The sequence below is a fragment of the Papilio machaon genome, chromosome 9 (assembly GCF_912999745.1).
Source record: "Papilio machaon chromosome 9, ilPapMach1.1, whole genome shotgun sequence".
In the NCBI taxonomy this organism is placed as follows: domain Eukaryota; kingdom Metazoa; phylum Arthropoda; class Insecta; order Lepidoptera; family Papilionidae; genus Papilio; species Papilio machaon.
In genome coordinates this window covers 629396-645509 of record NC_059994.1, presented here as the reverse complement: position 1 = coordinate 645509, position 16114 = coordinate 629396, and the positions used below count along the sequence as shown (strand labels likewise).

Genomic DNA, 16114 nt, shown 5'->3' with positions numbered 1-16114 from the left:
TTTTTAACAGCTTCTTAGGGTTTAAACTTAGACCTACTAAAGCCATAAAATAGCTATAATATAAACAGAACAGTCGATAATTGAAAAAAAAAAATTATACATAAAAGCAAACACACTGAACCAATAAACAACAAATGTCAAATAAATGTAGAGTAAAATTAAACAAATGTCTATGGTATAACCTCTTATTTAAATATAATTTCTTGTGTAAGGAAAGTTTGAGATAACTTATTAATAAATTAAGATCTCTAATTCCCTAATGGCTGGGACATTAATTCGTCAGTAACTTTTTTATATTTTGCTCTGTTGTTTCCAAAAGTTCAAACGAATATAAACACAAAAATGTAACACCATTTTCTTTATTCCAGGGACCCTTTTTAACAATTTATCAATTTATGGTACAAATACGGCTAATTTGGTTAGTATAGTAATTCTTAAACTTAAAACTAACAGTACACCATCGTACCATCTTAATGTCTAAGTCGAGATTTGCGTTTATAAATAACCAAATATATGTTGATACTTTTAGAGGACAATACATACTTCTTCATTATATTACGCTGCACGTAAAGGTACCAGAGCTAAGGCCCGTGCAAAGAAAGTGAAAGTTGAGATCACTAAAGTTGGATTCATTCCTCATAATCAAAGAAAGAAAGATAAGTATGTTTGCTACATATTTATTCAACAAGAATATAGAAATTGTTTTATTCCTGTGATTTTATCGTTTTCATTCAATTTAAATCATTTAAAAAACTTCATACAGGACCTCCAAGACCTCTATTAACAAGCATTTAGATGACAGCTTTAAAAGAGTCTCCAATGACAATGTATTCCCGATGCGTTACTACCGTTGGGTTGTGTACACGGCTGAAGATGCAGTCAAAGCCCACCAGGAGACCCACCACCCCACAATGTACAATCTCCCAGATGCTTTAGTATATGCTAAGGTTGAAATGAATATGGAAGCTGTTAAAAAGGTAATCATGATTTTAAACAAGCATTATATTAGTAATTTAAATAGAAATGAACATCTGCTTACTAAATAAAAGTCAATGAAACCAGGAAAAAAGTAATGACCGGGAAATTATAGAAGGAAAAAGTCAGTTTGAAAGTATAAAGACCAATGTAATCAATGTTTCATATGAGTTGTTATTTAAAATACCAATGAACTCAATTTTTTTTTATAGAATCGTTATATGGACTCCTTTACACGTCTGACTCTGTTGCCTCACTCATTCCCTCGGGATGAAGAGCGTACTATCCTAGCATTCTGCAAAGGTCCGGAGCTTATAAAGCAAGCATTAGAAGCAGGAGCCACAACTGTTGGTGCCAATGAAATTGTTAAGAAAATACAGGTGAGATGTACTAGTCTATTTTTATAATAGTATTTTAAGCATTGGAGAAAGGTTAATTCTAACCAGTGATGCCCAAAGTGGACAACTTTGAAGATAGACCAACTTAAGTCCACAGAGGAACTGGGGTGAAATAAAGTTGAGGGGCCCCTAAGTTGAATAAGAAATAGTAAGGGTTTCAACAAAACCAGTCTAATTCTGAAAGGGTCTATAGTAAAAAGAAATAGAAATCTCTAGTAGAAACATTTGCTTTCATGAATTATCTTAAACATTTATTTACTTTCAGGATGGTGAAATAAAACTAGCCGATTACGATTTTGTGATTGCCCACCCTAATATGATAACTGAATTGGTACCAATCCGTGGCCTAATGAAGCGGCGGTTTCCTAATGTACGTAATGGTACACTAGATCCAAATATCTGTGATTTAGTCAAGAAATTTGCAGCAGGTATACAATACAGAGTGACCAAGGATGAAAAGCAAGAAAACTTTGGCTCGGTGGAAGTACCAGTTGGGAGGGTAAGCAAAAAAGTTTTGTACATATCAAAATCCATTCATAGGATGGTACTAAGTTTTTTTATTGTAGGGGATTTATCTATTTTACGGTTAATTTTTTTTTTTTGTTGATTAATCTAGTTTACAATATCAACATCCACCACAGTGAGTTAAAATTGTCTATGGTTTTTAAGAATGGAATTGAAAAAATAGAAAACCTGCTCTCACTTTCTGTTTTCAGAGTAATCTATATCTATATATATAAAAGAAAATCGTGTTAGTTACACTATTTATAACTCAAGAACGAATGAATCGATTTGACTGAAAATTGGTGGGCAGGTAGCTTAGAACCAGAAAACGGACATAGGATAATTTTTACCCCGTTTTCTATTTTTTATTCCGTGCGGACGGAGTCGCGGATAACAGCAAGTTATAAATATATTTAAGAAAATTGTTATTTTCAGTTAAATATGGATGCTAAACAAGTTGCTGAAAACATTGATGCTTTCCTCAAAGATATCCAGTCTGTGAGGCCAAAGAGAGATGGACTGTTTATTACAAGGTAACATTTTTAATCAAAATTAATCACAGTACCAAGAACAAAAGAAATGTGGATGTCTATGGGCAACAGTCGCCTCACTATTTCGGCGAATTCAGGTAGCCGTTTGCACGTGTGCCACTTTCTGATATAAAAAAATGCAAAATCGTCGAAAAGGATAATAATTAATAACCAAAATCTTATATTATAAAGTTGTACATAAGCTGAATACTAAAATTAATGAGTTTTTCAATCTTATATATAAAATTCTCGTGTCACAGTTATCGTTCCCGTACTCCTCCGAAACGGCTTGACCGATTCTCATGAAATTTTGTGAGCATATTCAGTTGGTCTGAGAATCGGCCAACATCTATTTTTCATAACCCCCCCCCCCCATTTAGTTTTTTTTTTGTAACTGCGCGCGGACGGAGTCGCGGGCGACAGCTAGTTATATCACAAAATATGATTTTTATCAACAGATGTTTTATCGTGAGCCCACCATCAACAGAAGTTTTTAAAATCGATCCATTTGTTCACGTTGACCGCACCTTGTCAAAAGAAGTTCAAGAAGACAGTGACGACGAAGGTGAAGCTGTGGCGGCTACTGCTTAGTAATTAAAAATTAATTTAAATGAAAAATGTAACGTACTGTAATCAAAATAAATTGTAATAAATAAATATAGATCTATAGATGTAAAAGGTTTTTATTCATAATCCCTTCTAAGCTTAGTTTAAGAACGCAACGTTTTATTAAACGTCACATATTGAAACGTTGGACTGCGTTGGACGTTGAATTTTGTGAGGTTTAAAAATAAGTATTTGAATCAATTTAACAAAAGATCAATTTAAAAAGTTCTTACCAATTTTTTATTGACAAATACGATATTATAATAGACATAAAGACGAGTACTTAGATATCTAATATAAAATCTTTTTTTTGTTTTCTTCTATGTTATCTGTAGTTTGTTTAGTCTTGAAAGTTGAAGTTCTTGAACGCACCAATAGGGGCGTAAAACAATCCGCCATCTTGTCCCAGTGACAATTTAGATTTTATTTAATTTAACCCATATATATTTATTAAATCCGTTGACAAAAGTGATATTTACGAAGCTGTGTAGTGTTTTTAAAGCCTGTGATATTTAAGTGTCCGAATATTTTTTGTTGGCATAAATATCTCTACGTTATTGTCAGTCCGATTTTGACGTCGAACGAAGTAGATAATCAAAATGGGCACAAGAGAAGACGAATACGATTATTTGTTCAAAGGTAAATTTATCTACAATATTCTCCTTGTAAAGTTGAAAAATAACATTCCATACAAGCGCGAATATAAAAATATTATTTGAGAATCTCCTTTGTTATGTGTTTCAGTTCGAATCGTAATGACGTAGAATTAATATTTTTACTGAATGTGTACAAAAATGTTTTACCACGTATAGTTAAAATCAAAAAGAATAAAACATGATTTGTTTATTTCATGAAAATGGCATAAATACAAGTTTTTAGTTCATCAGCTGATGTATCATAAATAATCGATTGGTAATTTTTTGTTCGTGAGTCATCTTTATACATTGCTATGATCTAATCACAAAAGTAAAATAGGGGCGAAACTTTCTTACGTTGTTTTTACATTACGAAAGATACTTTGCATGTATTTAATTTAAAAAAAAACATTGTTCCAGTTGTTCTCATAGGAGACTCAGGAGTGGGTAAAAGTAGCTTGCTGTCTCGTTTCACTAGAAATGAATTCAACTTAGAATCAAAATCCACAATAGGCGTGGAATTTGCAACAAGAAGTATAGAGGTAAATATCTTTTATTAATTTATTACATTCTGTATACAATATTTCATGTCATTGTTATGAGTGCAATCACTTTTTGTCGATCTCTTTGTTTATGTTCAATGGAGTTTGTTTAATTTTCTTACAAACTATTTTGTAATTAATTAACACAGTTTCTTTGTTAACCTTTTTTCAACTTTTATTTTTTTAATAAAGATAATGAAATGTTTAACAATAAAACATGTCATTAAATCTTAGTTACTCTAAATTGAGCAATGGTGAGCCTCTTAAAAAAAAACAAATGTCTTTGTTTCTTTATGAACAAATAATAAGGTCATATTGTAGAAAAATTTACTCCACAACTACACTTAAAATTTACTTTAATCTTAAAAATATACATGTAATAATAAATATTTTTTTTATTATATCATTTTTATTTATTATAAAAATTAAAAGGTGTGTATGGAAACATGATATGAGATTTTTTTTTATTTATTCACTATAATATATACTTAAAAATAATAGTGTGTAGTTCATCAGGATATTTAGGCTATATTTCCATTCAGCCTCGTTACGCCCACTGCTGGGCATAGGCTATATTTATAGAAAAAAAATACAGACAACAATGCTCATTTCAGTAAGAGGTTACTTATAATTCAATTGACCTCAATTGATTCACAAATGTGGAACAGTTAGTCTTTTGTCAGTGATGTTTTATTTTTTAACTATACCAATTGTGGATTTTATTTGATCTATTACATGGTGTTACTGTTAATGTATGCCTTGCTACATGGTCAAAGTTTAATAAATATAGTATAAGTAATATTTCTTATGATGTACTAGTTGAAATGTATTTTGTGTTATAGAGAATTTTACCATTACAAAAGACATTAAAATTAGTCTATTTATACCACGAAAACACACTTTAATAGATACTTCTCTATCTTACGTACTAAATACGAAAGTTTGGTTGGATGGACGTTTGTTTGAAGGTATGAAGGGACAGCATAACGGATTTTGATATAATTTTGCACAGATGTAGGACATAGTGTGAAAGAACACATAGGCTATTTATTAAGTTTCTTTTTAATGTGACATGGACACGTGAACAGACTCGTGGGCTACAGCTAGTGGTGAATAAAGATAAAGTACTTGTATCTCCTAATAGCTATGGAATAATTTGATCTTAATTTAATGTCATTTGTTTTCTTTTTGTTAAGAATTATCTTGATTACTTTGTCTTCAAATCAGTGAACATATTTACTTTAGCCCACACTATTTGAATTAAAAACATATGTTAGTGACATATGTTTTGTTTGTTAATGAATGTAGAAGTTATATTTTAAGTTTATACTGTTGAGAACTAAATGTGACACACGGACAAATTATTGCATTTTAATATAGAGAAATTATCTTCGTTTTAATATATACCTTACATATAATATTGATTCTAGTTTAGATAAGATTTTTATAGCCTTACACTATGCAAATACACAAATATATAATTTAATGCATGTATTGTTTGTGTGTTATCTTATATACTGCTTTAAAGTTTCTTTTTTGCTGTTCTGATTAATATTTTTATATATATTTCACTTTAGGAAGAGTTAGAGGAAGACCAAAGAAAGTATGGATGGATTGTGTGTAAGAGGATATGCTTAAGAAGGGGGTAAATTCAGATATGATGGCTGATAGAGATGTATGGAGGAGTAGTACATACTGTGCAGACCCTCCATAGAGATAAGGGCAGGTTGATGATGATATATTTCACTTTAATTACAGTTTCATTTAGTGTAGCAATTTTTTTTTAGAAAAACATCTCATATAAAAAGGGAAAGATCGGAGATAGAGATCGAAAGATAATATCATTTTCACATTATTAATGTGAAAATGATATTATTCTGATTTGGAGTTTAAACAATTAAATCATGTAGTTATTACAGTCAAATCTGGAAAAGTGAGAGAGATTGGTCAAACTCTTAGTGACAAACTCGAGTCAGAGAGAAACCTCTATAAACAAGAAATGTATTCCAGTCCCTTGAACTTTTGCTTATCCAGGTTTGACTATATCTCATACTGTTATACAAAACAACTTAATTATATGACTAATGAAAAGAATCTCTAGCCCACACAAATATATAAATTAAAAAAGTTAAATATTCATAACTTATGTTTTTGAATTATGTTCCATACCATTTTGACTTTATATGTATGGACTGGACATACAATTGATAATTTTTTTTTCTTTTAATAATCTAATATATAAAATTCTTGTGTTGCGGTGTTTGTGGTTAAACTCCTCCGAAACGGCTTGACCGATTCTCATGAAATTTTGTGTGCATATTGGGTAGATCTGAGAATCGGCCAATATCTATTTTTCATACTTACTTTTATAACTGCGAGCCGGACGGAGTCGCGGGCGACAGATAGTATTAATATAGATATAATTATTGTTTACAAGTTGTATAGTCTTCATTATGTTTATCATGTAGACAAGTTACATTACCTTTCACTTCCTCTTAAATAATTTCCTGTACATTAACTTCCTATCAAACTATATATGGCAAATTTAATGGGTTGGGTATCTTTTTGTCATTGAGTTTTTCGTCCATTTTTATTTAATGTTGCTGTTGATAATATTGTATTCTTGATGATTTTAAGTAAAAATTGTGGTAAATATTGAAATTATGATAAAGAAGTTTGAAAGTTTTTTTTTTTTGTATTAGGTCTTTTATATTAATATTATCACATTATAAAATTACTAGCTGTCGCCCGCGACTCTGTCCGCGCGCAGTTAAGAAAAACTTAATAGGGGTATGAATGTGAATATAAAATTTCATAACAATCGGTCAAGCCGTTTCAGAGGAGTAAGGTAACTAACATTGTGACATGGAAATTTTATTTGAAAGATAAAGTATGTTGATGTTGAAATAAATACATTTGATAGAAGTGGAAATATATAAGAATAATTAGAAATAATTTTGTTTTTGACACAGATTTTTTTTTGTAACTGTATTTTAGATAAAATGTTCTATATACCCTGTATTGCTAGATGGCCTTATGATCCCGATAGGGTGACTATTCAAAAATGAATTTAGGGACAAATTAATAAAAAACCTCAAACATTTAGAGTACTTTGATATGTTGACTTTGAATATACTTCATACTTCATATAATATGGTTGATGTGTATACACCAACTTGACATTTGATATTTTACATTGCTCATCACATTTGACAGTCCACTAATATAGCAATAACTGGGTCACCCTATCCACGTACACATTTGGCAACCTTCCAGATAGTTTTACAACTGTTGATAATATACCCTTTGTGTTGTTGTGCAACTGTTAAAAGGACATAACTCAAAGCAAACAAAACAACTTCATGAAGATTTTGTTTTTAAAAGCACTCTTATAACCATGGGTTTCTGAGACATAAATCTCTGTATAAAATGTAATGTCATTAATCATTATCTTTGACAAAATAGAGATAAGAATATGTTTTAAACGGAGATTTTGGGCTCAAAAACTCGTGGTAAGTATCGCTCATAGCTTAAAAGTTATAATACTGTTTGAAATACGCATAACTCAAGTTTTATTAAATGTAGTAACCGTATCCAACACACAAGCAATGTTTTTTTCACGTCACTGCAATATGTCTGCAAAGTTTTCTAAAAGTTTGCTTTGAATGTTTTTAAACGGCACTTAATTTTTTATCAGACCAATAATTTTGTATACAAGTTTGTAAACTCGTTAAAGCCTCATTTTAATTTACTCTTAAAAGAGTTAATTTTTTAAAGTAATAACAACCTAAATATTAAATGGTCAGAATTGTTGTCATCTAGACAGTTTGTTCTCAACTTCATTATAGACATCATCTCCCTGGCCTTTTCCCATTCACTTTTGGGGTTGGCACACAAGGTTTTATAAACTTTAAAGTTTTGGCTTAACTTCAGACATAAGCAGCATATACTTACGATCTTTAAACTTTATGTTGTAAATGCTATCAAAACGAAAAATAATTAATATTCCTTGCTATATGGCTGCCTTGGTTCGTTTAAGATCATTTTACAGTTAAATAAATATATGTCGTCCATATTTCTGCATCTAACTCAAAATAAAACGGCATACTTTAATATTCACTTTAATCCGTTCTTCATTTGTCACGGGATTTGATTTCATAAATTTCATTAACGTGGTGACGTCATTATTGTACATCGGGAAATAAAGGGGAAAGTGTCTAGGAAGCTCAGTCCCCTCCGGAAAACATACAAATACTTATGCCCTTTTTAATTTCCTGCACTTTCAAAGGTTGACTTATAAGTCGAAATAATTCAGTCAACTTAGAATTTAATTAAGATCTAAAACTGTATGACATACTTAAGCTATCTGTTATGGTTCCTAAACCTTTAAATACTTCAACACTCATAGTAGTAAATTGGACATAAAAAGTGACCCTTAGTGTACATTTCTCTTAGTAAATGTATACTAAGGCTTATATTTATGTGAAGGTTGGACTCTGTCAGCTTTCATTATATACACTGGTTTAGCAACGGTCAAGATTTCCTTTGTCCTATTTTATTGTAGAGCCAATTTGCTCTGTGAAGGATATGTCAGCTCTTTTAATTAATGGTCCGCTATAGTTTTGTTATAGTCTGGAATGCATGTTTTTTTTTCTGATCGTTTTAACTTTTAAATTGAGACAAATATAAATTGAATCGTCTGCCAGTTACGATTCTGAATTGTAATAAAATGGATTTTTAGCAAACAAATACCTAAACGATATGGATTTCTCTTTAATTTGTTGAGATCCATCTTTTTAAAGGATGTGTTAAAGGAGCTTAAGGGAAAGATTATATAATACAGAGATGGATTAAGTAAATAACTTTAATTCCAGTAGCAATTATAGTCTCTGTACTTATATTTAAAAAAAAATACAGTCGAATTGATAACCACCTTCTTTTTGAAGTCTGCTAAAAACTACAGCCACTGTAAACAATATTTCGAATTCAGCCTTCAATAAATGTAGGTAGCTTGTATACAAGTCAAAGCATAGCCTTGGCCCGTGCCACATAATCGATGCGAACGAAATTTTTTTAAATTATGTCGTGTCGGACACGTCATTTTTAATATGTATCATATCAGCGTGTGACTCAAGATAATGATGTGACGAAATTGACACGTTTCAAGTGTTAAGTCTTGATTTATATGACTGTCAGTTTTCACCAAAACAAATGTACTAAAATATGACGTTATCTCTTTTTTTTTTCAACAGGAATAAGTGAGATTAGACTATGTTTCGGATAACTCATAAATGAATCGAACGATACCAAATAAACTAATCTTAGTTCATATATAGTCGTATTTAAGATGGTACAGTACTATATCTAAGTTCTTGGAACTATCTCTATGCGAATTCTTATAAAGATATCTGTCTGTTAGTAACATCTATTGGCCTGGTTAGAAACCTGTCATGGAGTGGTAGAACAGTATAACATGTTGCTGCAAGACTAAATTAAAAAGATATGAAATCGTTTACGTATCAATGTTCAGAAACACGGATCTGTTTTTAAACGGTTTAATTTAACTTGATATTTAGGTTAAAACTAGTAATTGAATTAGGCTCTCTTTCCGTTAGTAGATACTTCTTCGTTCTAAAGACCAGACGATATCTGAAATAATAATGTTTTTAACGAATTTAGTATACAGTATGATTCTTAAATAATGAACCAAAAGCCTGTCCTGACCATTAAGAATCAACTGTATAACTCAAAGTAAGATAGAAAAACATTTCCTTGACCAGCGCTCAATATACTTGATGGTAACTGAACAATTGACCTATTTATTTACCACTAGCTTTTACCCGCGACTCCGTCCGCGCGGAATAAAAAAAATAGAAAACGGGGTAAAAATTATCCTATGTCCTTTTCCTGGTTCTAAGCTACCTGCCCACCAATTTTCAGTCAAATCGATTCAGCCGTTCTTGAGTTATAAATGGTGTAACTAACACGACTTTCTTTTATATATATAGATTTACTTACCACTATTGTTATAACTAACCTTGTATGAATATTCTACTTGATGATGCTGATAAATTATAATTGAATTTCAATGCTCCACAATCAAATAAACATGATATGTGACGTGTTTTTGTAGTCTGATTCATGCATACATAAGATAGTGTTTGCAGTTACAAGCGATTCGTCATCAGTAATGGAAATATACGAATTGTATATATTTGGCTAAATTAATCTGTTACGATGTTAAAATTTTAGCATCAACCTGCTCTTATCCCTATGGAGGGTCGGCACAGTATGTACTACTCCTCCATACATCTCTATCAGCTGTCATTTCTACCCCCTTATTACGCATATCCTCTTTCACATAATCCAATAATTTCTTTGGTCTTCCTCTACCTTTATAGCCATCCACATTAAATTCAGACGGTTGATGCTCTGCATAACACGTCCAAACCATTCTAACCTTTTTCCTCAATTTCTCGAATGAATTTTACATTGTAATTTTTCACGAAATAATACGAAGAAAATAATTTTCTATGTGTAGTTTACAGATTGATTTGTTGATTAGAGATGTTGATTGCCTTCCAATCCACAAGAAAATTATTTTATCTTTTTTCTTAGCTCAGATCAGCTATATTTTTCAATTATCAAAATTATCTGACAAAAATGTATATTATATATGTAATGGTATTTAAATACCACTTGACGAATTTAAATACAGTCGAACCAAGATAAGCGAGAATCATTGTTCCAACGGTCGACCTCCATAAGCGAGATAAATATCGCGGTCCCTTATACTCCAGGTTCGACTGTATAGTTTAAAAATATAGACCATTTTAGGTCATTAGTTGGAATTTGATAGTTTATTTATTTGCAATATGTTACTAATACGATGATAGTATCTAGTAATAAGACCATACGATTAAATTCTAGTAACAACTACTCCGTGAACCGTAAATAAATAATTAGAGTGTAAACGTTATGTACAGTTTTAATACACTGATTTTACATATATGTAACTAACGTAATTATTATGTTACTCTTTCACTGTAATATTTTTATTTCGTAAAGATATAAATAAAAAAAACTGTCACATTTCAAAATTCGCAAATATTACGTAAGAGTTTTTAGTGAAATCTTATTTTGTACCTCTTTGTTTAGAATGTGAACTTTAGATCGTATGTAGAAAGTAGTTAAATTGAATTCCTAAGTGATCTATATAGCAAAAGGAGTACATTTTTATATACTTTTATGTCTTTATCCATATAAAAACGCCCTTTTATTCCTTTCCTTTGCAATATTGTACAGGATTTTTAGACCATTTTATAAAAAAAATCTAACTATAGTAGTTGAAGTTTTTCATTACTTGATCCTAAAGTGAGCTTCCTTTCGTCCAATTTAACAAAGGCAGGAAGTTCAAACGGCATATGTGTGTGACCTCTAACGGTGTAGGCCGGTGTCCCGAATTCTATACGTCATGTTATTGCACCCACTGTACCGCTATTGATACGTTTGTGTGTACGCCGCGATTGAACACGCATCAAGCGTGTAGAATATAGCTTTGCATAGGCGATATGAATGATTTACCCTTGGTTTCTGACACCGAAATCTCTGTATAAAATATACTAGCTGTCGCTCGCGACTCCGTCTGCGCGGAATTAAAAAAAACATAATAGGTATGTGTGCCTATGTGTTCTAGACTATGATGTACATATATGTCAAATTTCATCGGGATCAGTTGAGCCGTTCTGAAGATACCTTCAAACACACATCCATCCATCTAAACATTTGCATTTATAATATTAGTAAGATTGTCAACATGTTTTGAATGAGGATTTTGTTCTCAGAAACCGACGGTTGGACTGCACTGACGACTTATTGAATTTACTTGTATTTTGTTAAGAATTAAAAAAAAGTACTTAGTTGTACATCAGTTACATGTTACATAGAAAAGAAACTCGTTTATATCGTTGCTCCTAGTTCTGACAAACTTGACCTTGATAAAGATGCTGTGCACGGATAAAACCGGTTATCTTGTCCGTACAAATTACACATTTATTATTTTAATAAAGTGTGCACGTTACTCGATCTTACTCGAAATTACAACAAAATAATGTTAGTCTATCTATATATATATAAAAGAAAGTCGTGTTAGTTACACTATTTATAACTCAAGATCGGTCGAACTGATTTGACTGAAAATTGGTGGGCAGGTAGCTCAGAACCAGGAAACGGACATAGGAGTTTTTACCCCGTTTTCTATTTATTATTCCGCGCGGACGGAGTCGCGGGTAAAAGCTAGTGTAAAATAAATTCTACAATCCCAAGACGACGTTATTGGGCACTATGCTCATCGCTAGCTAGGTACCATTGATTTTTTATATGAAGAAATATATGGTGTCTCATTAAACAACTCCACTAACGGGCGCTCCAGCAACCCAAAACAAAATTAACTTCAAATTAACATAAACTGCAATAATTGTAATTTTATTTGTCATTTCAAAAACGATTTAACAAAAATAATAATTACATATTTGCAACACATATATAAAGTAAAATTTAAACTGATCGTTTCCAGGTGGACGGTAAAACCATAAAGGCTCAGATCTGGGATACGGCGGGTCAGGAGCGGTACCGTGCGATCACGTCGGCGTACTACCGCGGTGCGGTCGGCGCGCTGCTGGTGTACGACATCGCGAAGCACCTCTCCTACGAGAACGTGGAGCGCTGGCTGCGTGAGTTGCGCGACCATGCCGACCAGAACATACTTATCATGCTCGTCGGCAACAAGAGTGATCTCAGGCATCTGCGGTGAGCACACATCATGGCTAAATGTAGTACATTACACATTAGTTGAATGAACATAACCACAACCACACATAACATAGGTGTTAAGTAAAATATTTTATTTAAATGGTGGAAGTGTCCGGAGGCTTAATTCTAATCTATTATATGAGATAACAATGTTCTTAGAATCTAGTGCAATCTACTTTATTGTTATCAATGAATATAGTTTTATTTTAAGTTTCAATTGAAAATGATTCAATCAACTTTATTAACAGATCCATCCCGACAGAAGAAGCGAAAGCGTTCGCGGAAAAAAATGGTCTTAGCTTTATCGAAACATCGGCCCTCGATTCCACCAACGTGGAGCCCGCATTCCAGAATATTCTAACTGGTAAGGATTAATTATTGATAGATCTATTATAACTTTTATAAAAATATACAACTGCGTGTAAAATTTGTATATAAATACAAAGATTGCCTGTAAAATAAACCTATCTGCATTAGACTGATGTAGTTGACTAAAGCTTTGTCATAACTTAGAGCTGGAGCACCTCAGTGGAGCGTACATCAGCTGACAATGGATATGAATGCAAAAATATTCCCATAATAAAAGGAAAAAGTTTCGTTAACCTCAAACTCTACACAATCTTGCTCGCTTTTCTTTATTTTCCTAATCTTCTCTCCAGAGGTCACTGTAATATACATGTTATATGTTGTTAATCTACTCAACCATAGATCAATAATTATAAACAATTTATTTATTATGTATTAGCTTATGCCCGCGACTCCGTCTGTTTGGTGTCAAAATATTTTTTATTTAATTAGTAGCCTATGTGATCTTACCAAATTTCACCGAAGTTTTCTTAAGCCGTTCTGGAGATTCTAACAAACATCCATCAATCCATCTAAACTTTGTCATCTATATATATATAAAAGAAAGTCGTGTTAGTTACACTATTTATAACTCAAGATCGGTCGAGCTTAGAACTAGGAAACGGACATAAGAACTTTTTTTATCTTGAGTGCATTATTTTATTCCGCGCGGACGGAGTCGCGGGAAAAGCTAGTTTATAATATTAGTAAGATTTATATGTTGTGTTGCAGAAATCTACAGGATCGTGTCGCAGAAGCAGATGCGTGAACCGCCCGAGGGAGATGTCATCCGACCTGATGCGGAGCCTGCGGATGTGCGACCTGCAGCTGACTCTGTGCGCAAGCAGTGCTGCCAGTAGACACTGTATGTATACACCGTATACATCATATGTATCTATATACATCACACGTATTAATATACATCACATGTATCTATATACATCACATGTATCTATATACATCACATGTATCTATATACATCACATGTATCTATATACATCACATGTATCTATATACATCATATGTATTTTTATGTTAAAAACTACGTCTTAGTCTAGTTAAGAACATGCATTACACACAAATACACATTTACAGGTGTAAAAGTTATTTTTTTGCTGAAGTAAAAGAGCCTATGCAGCCTTTTTTTTCTATATGGTTGTAAAACTTTGAGAGCCTCTCCTGTAAATTTGTCAATTTGCACATTGGCCCTTATTTGTAGGAGCCATCGATATATTACATACATATGTCACATACAACTTCTTTTCCACTCAATAAACTTTGTTTTATTTTTAGTATAAACAAAAAAGATGGCAATATTTTTTTAAAACTTATACTATAGTTATAACAATGAAAGTGTGTAGAGTTGTATGTTTTTTCTAATTTTTTTTGTCAATTCTTATCCTTTTTCATTCAATTATTCTAACAATTATTTAAAATTATATGTAGGTATTTTTACTTAGTATATTGTTCGCATAAGAAGGTAGACAACGCATTTGTAATTGCACAAGTCTATGGGCAGTGGTCGCTTCAATATTTCAGCAAATTCATGTTACCGCTTACTCCTTTTAATATAAAAAATAGGACGGAATAAATGAAAAGGCCTATTTTCTGGATAGTCACAACGTTTTTAATTTTAATTCTACACAAAGTCGATTCTTCATTTGCCCATACGCCATATCTATTCACTTCTTTCCATCGCATACGTCATAATTAACTTCCATCACATGTTTCGTTCTTACATATACAGTCAAAACCGTTTATAGCGACATCGTTTAGAACAACATACCGGTTAAATAGACCAAAATCAAAGGTCCTGGCTGAATGTTATTACATATCTTTCCTATTAATACCTGTCACCGGTTGTTACAACTATCGGTTTTTACGACTCAATATGAGTAGTCCCTTCGATGTCGTTATAACAGATTTTGACTGTATATGTAAAACTAGCTTTTGCCCGCGACTTTACATAACTTAGTAAGTAGCCTATGTGTTCTTCCAGGCTATGTTCTACATATAAACCAAATTTCATCCAGATCCATTAAGCCGTTTTAGGAGATACTTTCTAACAAACATCCATCCATCCATACTAATATTCGCATTTATAATATTAGTATGTAGTATGATTGTATCATGTTTAATACATTAAATACTTAATTTTAATTTTATTCTTTTTCTAAGTCTTAAGTTAGATAATAGTGCAATTAGGCATTCAACTACATTTTATAATGTTGCTATTCTGTTATTAAAACTGTAACATTAAGACGAAAGAGTCTTGGCTCACATAATACGGGTCTAGAACCTAATTTAGGAACCAGGCGTACCTTTACTTTGTTATTACCATACTTTTGTTGCCTTAATAAACGATTTTTATATATTATATTATCTATATATATAAAAGAAAGTCGTGTTAGTTACACTATTTATAACTCAAGAACGGCTGAATCGATTTGACTGAAAATTGGTGGGCAGGTAGCTTAGAACCAGGAAACGGACATAGGATAATTTTTACCCCGTTTTCTATTTTTTTATTCCGCGCGGACGGAGTCGCGGGTAAAAGCTAGTATTTTATATTATTTAACATTCATTAAAAAGAAATCCTAATAAAAAAAATGTTAATTTGTAGAAAGTCCAGTTCACGATGGAGCCGAAGAGAGAAAAAGTATGGAATACAAAAACACAAGATTGAATCATTCCCGGACAGTGGTCTACTTCAGTACTGGCAGCGGAGTGCACCTCGCTGTCACACAACTGCGGCTCATGTAGATAGC

The 16114-nt window shown here is 32.0% G+C and overlaps 2 protein-coding genes across 2 annotated transcripts; both read left to right on the top strand.

The window, feature by feature from the left end:
• The first annotated feature begins 181 nt into the window (after positions 1 to 181).
• On the top strand, positions 182 to 3029 carry LOC106711714 (50S ribosomal protein L1). The gene is made up of 8 exons (XM_014504098.2): positions 182 to 278; positions 369 to 418; positions 530 to 660; positions 764 to 977; positions 1188 to 1355; positions 1639 to 1872; positions 2313 to 2410; positions 2866 to 3029. The coding sequence occupies exons 1-8, from the start codon at positions 260 to 262 to the stop codon at positions 2996 to 2998; spliced, it is 1047 nt and encodes a 348-aa protein (XP_014359584.2). The 5' UTR covers positions 182 to 259; the 3' UTR covers positions 2999 to 3029.
• A 363-nt stretch (positions 3030 to 3392) lies between these two features.
• LOC106711748 (ras-related protein Rab-11A) lies at positions 3393 to 16015 on the top strand. Its single transcript, XM_014504149.2, has 6 exons — positions 3393 to 3652; positions 4069 to 4190; positions 12766 to 12998; positions 13250 to 13365; positions 14079 to 14211; positions 15970 to 16015. The coding sequence occupies exons 1-5, from the start codon at positions 3613 to 3615 to the stop codon at positions 14204 to 14206; spliced, it is 639 nt and encodes a 212-aa protein (XP_014359635.1). The 5' UTR covers positions 3393 to 3612; the 3' UTR covers positions 14207 to 14211; positions 15970 to 16015.
• Positions 16016 to 16114: the final 99 nt, after the last annotated feature.

Bases quoted from the DNA above. Each gene is read 5' to 3' on its own strand.
- LOC106711748 (XM_014504149.2), top strand. From the start codon at position 3,613: ATGGGCACAAGAGAAGACGAATACGATTATTTGTTCAAAG. The intron at 3,653-4,068 runs GTAAATTTATCT...ACATTGTTCCAG, and splicing joins ATACGATTATTTGTTCAAAG to TTGTTCTCATAGGAGACTCA. The intron at 12,999-13,249 runs GTGAGCACACAT...CTTTATTAACAG, and splicing joins AGTGATCTCAGGCATCTGCG to ATCCATCCCGACAGAAGAAG.
- LOC106711714 (XM_014504098.2), top strand. The intron at 1,873-2,312 runs GTAAGCAAAAAA...TGTTATTTTCAG, and splicing joins TGGAAGTACCAGTTGGGAGG to TTAAATATGGATGCTAAACA. The intron at 2,411-2,865 runs GTAACATTTTTA...TTTTATCAACAG, and splicing joins GATGGACTGTTTATTACAAG to ATGTTTTATCGTGAGCCCAC.